This window comes from Oncorhynchus keta, chromosome 9 (genome assembly GCF_023373465.1).
Source record: "Oncorhynchus keta strain PuntledgeMale-10-30-2019 chromosome 9, Oket_V2, whole genome shotgun sequence".
Taxonomy (NCBI): domain Eukaryota; kingdom Metazoa; phylum Chordata; class Actinopteri; order Salmoniformes; family Salmonidae; genus Oncorhynchus; species Oncorhynchus keta.
In genome coordinates this window covers 23,301,914-23,314,588 of record NC_068429.1, presented here as the reverse complement: position 1 = coordinate 23,314,588, position 12,675 = coordinate 23,301,914, and the positions used below count along the sequence as shown (strand labels likewise).

Sequence of the window (12,675 nt, the reverse complement as noted above, 5' to 3'; positions counted from 1 at the left end):
CGCCCCGCTGGACACTGAGGAGGCGCGGGTTCAGCCCGTAACGCCCGCTCGATGTCCGAGTCCACCTCCCATACCACTGGGGCTACCAGCTTAGAGGCGGGAAGAATGGGAGTAGGTTCGGTGGACCCATCCTCGGTGTCGTAAAGGCGGGACAGTGCGTCAGCCTTCACGTTCTGGGAGCCCGGTCTATAAGACAAAGTAAACCGGAACCGGGTGAAGAATATGGCCCACCTTGCCTGACGTGGGTTAAGTCTCCTTGCAGCGAATATACTCCAGATTCTGGTGGTCGGTCCAGATGAGAAAAGGGTGTTTAGCCCCTCAAGCCAGTGTCTCCACACCTTCAGAGCTCTAACCACCGCTAGCAACTCCCGGTCCCCCACATCATAGTTACGCTCCGCTGGGCTGAGCTTCCTTGAGAAGAAAGCGCAGGGGCGGAGTTTTGGTGGCGTGCCCAGCGCTGTGATAGCACGGCACCCACCCCAGCCTCGGACGCGTCCACCTCCACTATGAATGCTAGAGAGGGATCCGGATGCGCCAACACGGGCGCCTCAGTGAACAGCGCCTTCAACTTGTTGAATGCCCTGTCCGCCTGTGCTGACCACTGCAATCGCACCGGGCCCCCAGCAGTGAGGTAATGGGAGCCGCTATCTGGCCAAACCCCGGATAAACCTCCGGTAGTAGTTGGCAAACCCAAAAACCGCTGCACCTCCTTTACCGTGGTTGAGTCGGCCACCACGCACGGCCCTAATCGTTCACCCTCCATCACCACCCCCGAGGTGGAAATGCGATATCCCAGAAAAAGAGACGGCTCGTTTAGAGAACACGCATTTCTCAGCCTTGACGTATAGGTCATGCTCCAGCAGTCTTCCAAGCACTTTGCGCACCAGAGACACATGCGCGGTGTGAGTGGCCGAGTAGATCAGAATGTCATCGATATAAACAACCACCCCTGACCGCACAGGTCCCTGAGAATCTCGTCTACAAAGGATTGGAAAACGGCTGGAGCATTCTTTAACCCATACGGCATGACGAGGTACTCATAGTGGCCGGATGTAGTACTAAATGCGGTTTTCCACTCGTCTCCCTTCCGAATACGCACCAGACTATACGCGCTCCTGAGATCCAGTTTTGTGAAGAACTGCGCTCCGTGGAACGATTCCACCGCCGTAGCGATGAGAGGTAGAGGGTAACTATACCCCACTGTGATGGCGTTTAGACCTCTATAATCGATACACGGACGCAAACCTCCCTCCTTTTCCTCACAAAAAGAAACTCGAGGAGACGGGTGAAATGGAGGGCCGAATGTACCCCTGTCCCAGCGACTCCGTGACATATGTCTCCATTGCCAACGTCTCCTCCTGGGACAGCGGGTACACATGACTCTTGGGAAGCGCAGCGTCTACCTGGAGATCTATCGTACAATCCCTTCCCGGTCGATAAGGTGGTAATTTAGTCGCTTTCACTTTACTGAAAGCGATTGCCAAATCGGCATACTCGGGGGAATGCACACCGTGGCACCCTGGTCTGGACTCTCCACCGACGTGGCACCGATGGAAACTCCCAAACACCTTCCAGAACACTCCTCTGACCACCCCTGGAGAACCCCTTGTCTCCACGAAATTTTAGGATTGTGCCGGGCCAGCCAGGAGTCCCCAGCACCACTGGAAACGCAGGCGAATCAATAATAAAAAAACTGATACGCTCCCTATGATTCCCCTGCGTCACCATGTCCAGTGGGACCGTGGTCTCCCGACCATCCCTGACCCTAATGGCCGGCTATCTAGGGAGTGCACGGGAAAGGAGAATCTATCGGCACCAGCGGAACCCTTAACTTAAGGGCGAGTCCGCGATCCATAAAGTTCCCAGCTGCGCCTGAATCGACTAGCGCCCTATGCTGGGAAGAGGGAAAAAAGTGAAGGAAAGAGATTAAGACAAACATATGGCCAACAAGGGATTCTGGGTGAGTCTGATGCTGACTCACCTGGGGTGACCGAGAAGCGTTCCGCCTGCCATCTCTACTCCCAGACGGACCCCCAGCACCGATCAGACGTGTGTCCTCTCCGACCACAGTTGGTGCAGGGAAGGCCTCCTCCTCCGGTACCCCTCGGCGCAGCCCCTCCCAACTCCATCGGAATGGGAGCGGAGGGACTGGGTGGTGGAACGCACAGGACCCTCTCTGAACGCCAGCGGGCAGCCAGCAGATTGTCCAGTCGAATGGACATGTCAATCAGCTGATCCAGTGACAGAGTGGTGTCCCGACACGCTAACTCCCGGCGGACGTCCTCTCGGAGACCACACCTGTAGTGGTCCATAAGGGCCCTGTCGTTCCACCCAGATCCGGCTGCCAAGGTCCGGAACTCCAGCGCGTAATCCTGGGCGCTCCTCCTCTCCTGCCTGAGATGGAAAAGTCGTTCTCCCACCGCTCGGCCGTCTATAGGGTGATCAAATACGGCACGGAAGCGGCAGGAAAACTCTGGGTAGTGCTCCCGCGCTGAGTCTGGGCCATTCCAGACTGCGTTCGCCCACTCCAGAGCACGACCCGTGAGGCAGGAGATGAGGACACTCACCCTCTCCGCTCCTGAGGGAGTGGGTCTAACGGTGGCCAGGTATAGCTCCAGCTGAAGCAGAAACCCCTGGCAACCCGCCGCTCCATCATAAGCCCTCGGTAGCGTCAGACGAAGGGTGCTGGAGTCGAGTGATGGGGAGTCCGGAGTCGGGGTGCCGAAGGTGGAGAGGAGACCACTCCTCTCCCATCGGTCCATTCTCTCCATCACTTGATCCATCGCGGATCCGATCCGATGGAGAATGGTGGTGTGGTGGAGAACCCGTTCCTCCATCGATGGGAGAGGGTTGGCTGCTGCTCCTGCTGACTCCATTCGATTTTATTAGGTGCGGGATTCTGTAACACTTCAGGTGTCGTAGGTGTGTGGAGTCAAACGCAGGAGACAGTGAGTGCAAAGCTGTGCGTCTTTAATAGCGCCAACGCATCCCAGGGTGCTCACAATAGTAACGGCCCCAAACACAGGGCATGAGAATGTACAACAGAAAAAGTAACGACCAGGCACTAACACGTACTTCTAACAACAGAGCCGAAGGTTACACTGCAATAATCCCGCACAACAACCAGGCGGGCCGGCTGTCTAATAAAGACAAACTAATTAGCTGATTTAATCATGAACAGGTGCTACCACTAAACATACAAGGGAGAGGAAAAACAATCAGTGGCAGCTAATAGGCCGGTGACGACGACCGCCGAGCGCCAACCGCCCGGGAAGGGGAGACACCCTCGGTCGGACTCGTGACACCACCCCACATTTGCTCTCTCTAATTCTCTCTTTCTTTCTCTCTCTCGGAGGACCTGAGCCCAAGGACCGTGCCCCAGGATGACCTGACATGATGACTCCTTGCTGTCCCCAGTCCACTTGACTGTGCTGCTGCTCCAGTTTCAACTGTTCTGCCTTGTTATTATTCGACCATGCTGGTCATTTATGAACATTTGAACATCTTGGCCATGTTCTGTTATAATCTCCACCCGGCACAGCCAGAAGAGGACTGGCCACCCCACATAGCCTGGTTCCTCTCTAGGTTTCTTCCTAGGTTTTGGCCTTTCTAGGGAGTTTTTCCTAGCCACCGTGCTTCTACACCTGCATTGCTTTCTGTTTGGGGTTTTAGGCTGGGTTTCTGTACAGCACTTTGAGATATCAGCTGATGTACGAAGGGCTATATAAATAAAATTTGATTGATTGATTGATTGAGGACGGGGATGTTGAGGACGGGGATGTTGAGGACGGGGATGGTGAGGACGGGGATGGTAACGGGGATGTTGAGGACGGGGATGGTGAGGATGGGGATGGTGCGGACGGGGATGGTAACGGGGATGTTGAGGACGGGGATGTTGACGACGGGGATGGTGAGGACGGGGATGGTGAGGACGGGGATGTTGAGGACGGGGATGGTGAGGACGGGGACGGGGGTAAACTGGGATGTTGAGGACGGTAAACTGGGATGTTGAGGACCGGTATGGTGAGGATGGGGATGGTGAGGACGGGGATGTTGAGGACGGGGATGGTAATGGGGATGTTGAGGACGGGGATGCTGAGGACGGGGATGGTGAGGACGGGGGGATGGTGAGGACGGGGATGTTGAGGACGGGGATGTTGAGGATGAGGATGGTGAGGACAGGGATGGTGAGGACGGGGATGTTGAGGATGGGGATGTTGAGGACGGGGATGTTGAGGATGGGGATGGTGAGGACGGGGATGTTGAGTATGGGGATGTTGAGGACGGGGATGGTAAACTGGGATGTTGAGGATGGGGATGGTAACGGGGATGTTGAGAATGGGGATGGTAACGGTGATGTTGAGGATGGGGATGGTAACGGGGATGTTGGTGACGGGGATGGTAATGGGGATGTTGAGGACGGGGATTTTGAGGACGGGGATGGTGAGGACGGGGATGGTAAACTGGGATGTTGAGGACGGGGATGTTGAGGATGGGGATGGTGAGGACTGTGATGGTAAACTGTGATGTTGAGTATGGGGATGGTAACGGTGATGTTGAGGATGGGGATGGCAACGGGGATCGTTGAGGAAGTGATTATTGTCATTTTAGGGGTTATGAAGGTGTTGGAGTTTGGGGTGTGATGATGTTCTGGAGTTTATGGAGGGTTGATGGGGTTATGTATTGTACTGTACTCACTGGTCAGTTGGCAGGCCATGATCTCAACTCTGAGACACAGGCTGCCGTTCCAGCTCTGGGGAAGGACACGGATGTAAAGTGCCACGGTTGGCCAATCAAACTGCACCATCACTGGAGAGTCCCTATCCACATTCCCATAGAACAACTGGAGGGAGGGAGGGAAGGAGGGAGGAGAGAAAGAGGGACAGAGAGGGGAAGGAGAGGAGAGGGTATGGGGAGGAGAGGAGAGGGTATGGAGAGGAGAAGAGAGGGTATGGGTAGGAGAGGGTATGGAGAGGAGAGGAGAGGGTATGGGGAGGAGAGGGTATGGGTATGGGGAGGAGAGGGTATGGAGAGGAGAGGGTATGGGGGGGGGAGAGGGTATGGAGAGGAGAGGTTATGGGGAGGAGAGGAGAGGGTATGGAGAGGAGAGGGTATGGGAGGAGAGAAGAGGGTATGGGGATGAGAGGAGAGGGTATGGGGAGGAGAGGAGAGGGTATGGGGAGGAGAGGAGAGTGTATGGAGAGGAGAGGGTATAGGGAGGAGTGGAGAGGGCATGGGGAGGAGAGGGTATGGGGAGGAGTGGAGAGGGCATGGGATGAGAGGGTATGGAGAGGAGAGGTTATGGGGAGGAGAGGAGAGGGTATGGGGAGGAGAGGAGAGGGTATGGAGAGGAGAGGGTATGGGGAGGAGAAGCGAGGGTATGGGGAGGAGAGGGTATGGAGAGGAGAGGGTATGGAGAGGAGAGGGTATGGGGAGGAGAGGAGAGGGTATGGGGAGGAGAGGAGAGGGTATGGAGAGGAGAGGGTATGGGGAGGAGAGGGTATGGGGAGTTTGGGGTGTGATGACATTCTGGAGTTTATGGAGGGTTGATGGGGTTATGTATTGTACTGTACTCACTGGTCAGTTGGCAGGCCATGACCTCAACTCTGAGACACAGGCTGCCGTTCCAGCTCTGGGGAAGGACACGGATGTAACGTGCCACGGTTGGCCAATCAAACTGCACCATCACTGGAGAGTCCCTATCCACATTCCCATAGAACAACTGGAGGGAGGGAGGGAAGGAGGGAGGAGAGAAAGAGGGACAGAGAGGGGAAGGAGAGGAGAGGGTATGAAGAGGAGAGGAGAGGGTATGGGGAGGAGAGGAGAGGGTATGGAGAGGGGAAGAGAGGGTATGGGTAGGAGAGGGTATGGAGAGGAGAGGTTATGGGGAGGAGAGGAGAGGTTATGGGGAGGAGAGGAGAGAGTATGGAGAGGAGAGGGTAAGGGGAGGAGAAGCGAGGGGATGGTATGGGGAGGAGAGGAGAGGGTATGGAGAGGAGAGGAGAGAGAGGAGAGGAGAGGAGAGGGTATGGAGAGGAGAGGGTATGGGGAGGAGAGGGTATGGAGAGGAGAGGGTATGGGGAGGGGAGGAGAGGAGAGGGTATGGGGAGGAGAGGAGAAGGTATGGAGAGGAGAGGGTATGGGGAGGAGAGGAGAGGGTATGGGGAGGAGAGGAGAGGGTATGGAGAGGAGAGGAGAGGGTATGGAGAGGGTATGGAGAGGAGAGGAGAGGAGAGGGTATGGAGAGGAGAGGAGAGGAGAGGAGAGGAGAGGAGAGGAGAGGAGAGGAGAGGGTATGGAGAGGAGAGGGTATGGAGAGGAGAGGGTATGGGGAGGAGAGGAGAAGGTATGGTGGAGAGGAGAGGGTATGGGGAGGAGAGGAGAGGGTATGGGGAGGAGAGGAGAAGGTATGGTGGAGAGGAGAGGGTATGGGGAGGAGAGGAGAGGGTATGGGGAGGAGAGGAGAGGGTATGGGGAGGAGAGGAGAGGGTATGGGATGAGAGGGTATGGAGAGGAGAGGGTATGGGGAGGAGAGGAGAGGGTATGGGGAGGAGAGGAGAGGGTATGGAGAGGAGAGGGTATGGGGAGGAGAAGCGAGGGGAGGGTATGGGGAGGAGAGGAGAGGGTATGGGATGAGAGGGTATGGAGAGGAGAGGTTATGGGGAGGAGAGGAGAGGGTATGGGGAGGAGAGGAGAGGGTATGGGATGAGAGGGTATGGAGAGGAGAGGTTATGGGGAGGAGAGGAGAGGGTATGGGGAGGAGAGGAGAGGGTATGGAGAGGAGAGGGTATGGGGAGGAGAAGCGAGGGGAGGGTATGGGGAGGAGAGGAGAGGGTATGGAGAGGAGAGGGTATGGAGAGGAGAGGGTATGGGGAGGAGAGGGGAAGGAGAGGGTATGGAGAGGAGAGGAGAGGGTATGGGGAGGAAAGGTATGGTGAGGGAAGAGGTTAGATCGGTGGAAAATTAAGTGATTATTTGGTTATTAAATTGCCGGCTGTACTGATCAATCGTAAGAGAGGTTACTGACCCACTCAGCATAGCCATCATGGAGCACCGTCCAATCACGACTGTCATTACTGAAGGACACGTAGAACGTGGACACAAAATCTTCCCTGAAATACAGAGAGAAGAAAAAGAGAGCGAGAGAGAGAGTGAGACTCTACAAGTCTTACGAATATCCAACATATATCTCTAACATTCAAAATGCCTGATGATTCCACAGGTAAGATTCCATTTCCTTTGACATTTTCTCTATAATCCCTTTTACAGCATTCTGCCTATCTAATGGATACAACTCAACCTATTGATGTACAGTATATGCTGTTTGGTTTGGATTAATTTAATGTGTTGTTCATTTCAAATCAATTGTGCAGGTTAATGGGGATTCCACCTGGCCCTGGCTGTGTGAACAGTGCAGTGACCACAGTGCAGTGATCCCAGTGCAGTGACACCAGGCAGCAGGACTTACGCTGTGTCTGAGTTCCTGCCCTGTACGATGACTCCAGTGAACTCCACCTCTCTGCGAGCGTCCACCTCAAACCAGTGGTTCTTCTCCTCTGGCTCAGCACACCACGCACCTCCGTACACACCCTCCTCATTACCAGAGCTCTGGGAAGACAAAATAGCCCCCTCTCTCGTCAGATGTGTCGTGGCTGTGTGTGTCCTGACATTTCTCATGATTTTATGTGAAGATTTGGTTTGTGCATTTGTATACAGGAACATTAGAATACAACAAGTATAATGGGTATTACAACATTCTGTGTCTATAAACTGCCGTACTATGGTGTATGTCCCCCCCCCACACACACACACAAGGTCCGCAAGGGGGGGGGGAAGCAGCTAACTTCCTACAATTATACACATTTAACTATGGGGAAAGAGAAAAATGTGCTATTATAGCTAATCTCATGCTATTCTACACATTTTGCCATGAGGCTGAGAGAATATGTTGCTATTTTAGAGCTAATTTCCTGTCATTCTCAACATATTTGCCATGGCATATGACATGTTCATATCCTATTATTGTGTTCTTATTGTTGTTGTTTTATTATTGGGTTTGGTGCCCCCATAGCCAGTGGGCCGCCTTGCAGGGGCGTCTGGTACACCAGTGATAGTGTATCATACTGTGTGTACTTGCACGTTGAGCATGCCTCTCTGAGCAAAGAAGCTGTGGTGAGACTTAAATGAGGCAGTACTATGTGTAACGATTCTCGTCCTCCTCTTCTGAGGAGGAGTAGTAAGAAGGATCAGAGGACCAATGCGCAGCGTGGAAAGTGTTCATTATATTTATTTATAACTCAGAACACTAAATAACCAAACAACAAAGAGAACTAAATGAAACCGAAACAGTCCTGTACGGTGCATACATAAAACACAGAACAGAAAATAATCACCCACCAAACACAATAGAAAACAGGCTGCCTAAATATGGTTCTCAATCAGGGACAGCGATTGACAGCTGCCTCTGATTGAGAACCATACCAGGCCAAACACAGAAATAGCAAATCATAGAAAAACTAACATAGACAACCCACCCAACTCACTACAGTGTAATGTAGTACCGTGTTTACCTGCATGTTGAGCCTGCCCCGCTGAGCAGAGAAGCCGTGGTGAGACTGAGAAGAGGCCAGCAGCTGGTCATCGTCAACACGATGGGACTCCAAACCTAGAGGAGGGCATTCTAGGAACAAAACAACTCATAAATCACGTGACACACTCCAAAAAACTAAACAAAAATCATTTTTGTTTTATCTGCTTTATTGTCAAATAAAGACTACAAAAAAGTTTCTGTCGGCTAAATATGTTGGTCTGTAGTGAGAGCAACAGGCTGAAAACACTCAGTTGATGCTGACCACATCTTACACAAACACATACACACACAGGCAAGCACGCACACTGACCAACACATACACACAATGCTTTTGTGAAAGCTTTTCTGAAAGGGTGAAAAGAGAATGGTTTGTTTTCAAGTGCGTCAACAAAAAAAATCTTGCAGCGACCATTTTCCTTTTTATGGGTGCTTGTAATCTGGTGCTTGTAAGAGGAAGAGAAAGAGAGCGAAAATGCTAGTCGTCTCCTCGTCTGACTGTACAGTAAAACATGTCTTTCTGGCAGGACCAGAAGTCTGATTGGGGAGAAAGCCAGGTTGTTACAGTAGACAGGAGAAAACAAGGCCAACAGTCCAGCTGCAGGAAATAGACAGTCATGTAAGGCAGGTTTTCCCAAAGTCTGTCCTGGGCCCCCCCCCCTGGCTGCACATTTTGATACCAGCTGATACCAAAACACCAAAACTTTAGGGTAAAGTGACTTGCTCAATGGCACATCAACAGATGTTTCACCTAGTCAGCTCTGGGATACGAACCAACGTCCTTTTGGTTACTGGTCCAATGCTCTTAATCGCTAGGCTACCTGCCGCCCCTCAAGTGAAGTTGAAGCTTCTCATGAATAAAGATGAAAACCAGTGTTGAGGTGATTTTCTTACTCTTGGGTTCGGCATGTACTGGGATCTTCCTCAGCCTCTCCTCTTCTTCCTCCTCCCACTTCTTCCTCAGCCACTTCACTGTGATGCATAATGGGAAAACAAGATGTGACTAGGCATGTTTACACACGGTCATGGCTCTCCAGCTCACCAAGCATCAAATACTTCCACATGTGCTGCTGCTAGTAGAGTACTGAATATTACAGTCACTGACATTCTGTTTCCCCTCCAATAAGTCTGCATATTCTTCTAAACATATGTTTCACTTTATCCAATTAAACTATACTGATTTTTAAGTATACAATTGAAACCTCTTCTCAAGTAGACAGCCTGCAGTCCTGCACACACTCAAAATAACCCCCAACACCCTCCTACTCTTTATCCCTTCTTCCCTCTCTTTCTCCATTCCCCTTCTCCGCCGTCTATCTTAATGATGTCTACCAGCCCAGGGCCCCAACACAATGGCAGTAGCTGTTTTGATAAACTCTCTTTCCATCCTTCTCCCGCCCAGTCCCCTCTCTCTCTTCCTCAATCCATCCCCCTCTCTCACACACAGCCACAGTCCTTTCCTCCCTCCACTCCCCAACACTGACAATGTTGCAATCTACAGGCTATAATGGTTCTTGTTGCATAAACAATCCGGTCATCTCTGTAAGTGAATGAACACATAAGGGGGCCCTAAAGGGACAGGGCTATAGGTTTCTCTCTGTCAGACAGATAAAAGAGATTCAGACCTTTTTCCTCCTTCTCCTTGCGAGCTTTCTCTGCCTCCTCCTCAAGTTGTTTAGCTGCCACTGTGGAGAGAGAGATCAGAGGTTAGAGAGAGATTAAAGAGAGTTTAAGAGAGGTTAGACGGGGGTTAGAGAGGGGTGCTCTTACCAACATGATCACACAACGAATGCAGACAGTACAGGCTGATTGTACAGGTGATCATACATGACCAAACAATTGCAGGAAAGAAAGAAAGACAGACAGACAGACAGACATAACGTGTAATGTACGTACAGTCTGCATAATCATACTCTTCGTACCAGGGCACTGTGGTTTCCTCTGAAAGAACATTTGCATGCATGGTAAATATACGTTGAATTATTAAAATGTGTCGTTTCGAGTTCCGCCCAATTCATTTGTTATGGGCTATTTATGGGCTGATACATACATGATGACCTTAGTGGTAGTCCTCTCTCTGTCCATTGTTATTTTATTGTACCTTTATTTAACTAGGCAAGTCAGTTAAGAACAAATTCTTATTTTCAATGACAGCCTAGGAACAGTGGGTTAACTGCCTGTTCAAGGGCAGAACGACAGATTTTGTACCTTGTCAGCTCGGGGGTTTGAACTTGCAACCTTCCGGTTACAAGACCAACGCTCTAACCACTAGGCTACCCTGCCGTTAGAGATGGTAACAGAAATGTAGATGTCTTAGAGGGCTGAACAACTACAGTACTGTACAGGAAAATCAATGTGTTTCCACTCAACTTTCAAAAACATTAGAAATGGCTTTGACAACATGAGTGTTTTGCTTTGGTTGTAATAGTTTATTGGTGACATATGATCATAATCTTTGCCAAGCTAAATTCATGCTTCAAATCAGAGAAGACTGGATTGAAAGTGATAGATCGTTGAGTCATGTCAGACATACGCTTGGTGTCCCAGTAATCTTGACCATGCTCTGTCAGGGTCTTGGAGCCAGCAGAGAGAGGTGTGTGTCCCGAGGGTCTGCTGTCTACTGGGCAGAGACAACACATACAAACCACAACACAGAGAAATATTGTCTCGCATTGCAAATTAATGAGATTATACTGTACCACTACATTTTATTTTTTAACTAGGCAAGTCAGATAAGAACAAATTCTTATTTACAATGATGGCCAGGGAACAGTGGGTTAAGTGCCTTGTTCAGGGGCAGAAAGACAGAATTTTACTGTCGTTCGGGGATTCGATCAAGCAACCTTTCGGTTACTAGTCCAACGCTCTAACCACTAGGCTACCTGCCGCCCCTAAATTAACATGGCCTGCTTGTTTTTAAAGGTATGACATGAAAAAAAGCAACTCATAGGGAACAGATTAGAACAGAGATGTCCTAAATATATATACATACGTCTGTCCCAGCCCAGCTCAATCAGGAGTTTCTCCTCATCCTCTTCCAGACTGGGTATTCTGGTCACCGGCTTCACCCCCTCCTCCTTCCATGCTGTTGTCTTGGAGCCCTTGGTAGCTTTGGGCTTTGTGACCTTAGGTGCCTTGGTGGCTTTAGGTGCCTTGGTGGCTTTAGGTGCCTTGGTGGCTTTAGGTGCCTTGGTGGCCTTGAGCTTCTTGGGTGCCTTGGTGGCTTTGGGTTTTTTAGTGGGTTTCGGGGCTTTGGGCGCCTTGTTGGCTTTTTGCTTCTTGGCTTTGGCCTCCTTCTCTGCGGCTTTCTTTGCCCTGGCTGAAAAGAGAAATGGAGAGAGAGAGAGAGAGAGAGAGAGAGAGAGAGAGAGAGAGTGGCTGTAAATGAGAAAGTGACCACCACAATTACTTCACCCCAGCCCCATCCAGAAAAATTGAGAAAGAGAACACAAGGTTGAAACAGAATATGGGACCACTAAATACAGCATGAAAGAGAGAGAGCAGTAGACAGCGGAAATCTCTCAACAGGTATCACTTTGCCCTCTCTTTCTCCCTCTCTTCTCCCCTATTTCCTGAAGGGCAGGTCTGATCACATTCCTCCTCTCGCACAGTGTTCAGTGGTTCAGTAATGACACATGGTCACTGCTTTATTTTGGTTTCAGACCAAGCAGCCAGCCGGCCAAACCCGCTGTGTTGACATCCCTGCTGTCGACATCTGTCTAACTATTTCTGGTTGATTAGCTGTGGATAATGCTTCATTTGGTATATGTTTGTAGAAAGGTTTAGTTTGTAATGAAAAGTATTAGTGATTGCGATCCTTTGGAAAGAACTAGTAGGCTTATGGCTTTGGAAAGAACTAGAAGGCTTATGGCTTTGGAAAGAAATAGTAGGCTTATGGCTTTGGAAAGAACTAGTAGGCTTATGGCTTTGGAAAGAACTAGTAGGCTTATGGCTTTGGAAAGAACTAGAAGGCTTATGGCTTTGGAAAGAACTAGAAGGCTTATGGCTTTGGAAAGAACTAGTAGGCTTATGGCTTTGGAAATAACTAGTAGGCTTATGGCTTTGGAAAGAACTAGAAGGCTTATGGC

General features: G+C 50.7%; 1 protein-coding gene across 6 annotated transcripts in view; it reads right to left on the bottom strand.

Moving 5' to 3' along the window:
- Nucleotides 1-12,675, bottom strand: part of LOC118387407 (adipocyte enhancer-binding protein 1-like) — a 38,355-nt gene that overhangs the window by 14,927 nt on the left and 10,753 nt on the right. The window contains exons 2-10 of one of the 6 annotated variants that reach the window (XM_052525496.1): nucleotides 11,580-11,906; nucleotides 11,121-11,207; nucleotides 10,484-10,528; nucleotides 10,213-10,272; nucleotides 9,482-9,559; nucleotides 8,571-8,680; nucleotides 7,469-7,608; nucleotides 7,028-7,112; nucleotides 4,699-4,843 (exon numbers count right to left, since the gene is read on the bottom strand). In XM_052525496.1, coding sequence (XP_052381456.1) covers nucleotides 4,699-4,843; nucleotides 7,028-7,112; nucleotides 7,469-7,608; nucleotides 8,571-8,680; nucleotides 9,482-9,559; nucleotides 10,213-10,272; nucleotides 10,484-10,528; nucleotides 11,121-11,207; nucleotides 11,580-11,906 — 1,077 coding nt within the window. Of the gene's footprint in view, nucleotides 1-4,698; nucleotides 4,844-5,577; nucleotides 5,723-7,027; nucleotides 7,113-7,468; nucleotides 7,609-8,570; nucleotides 8,681-9,481; nucleotides 9,560-10,212; nucleotides 10,273-10,483; nucleotides 10,529-11,120; nucleotides 11,208-11,579; nucleotides 11,907-12,675 lie in introns of all 6 variants that reach the window. The other 5 variants (XM_052525495.1, XM_052525497.1, XM_052525498.1 and 2 more) reach the window with 5 other exon arrangements.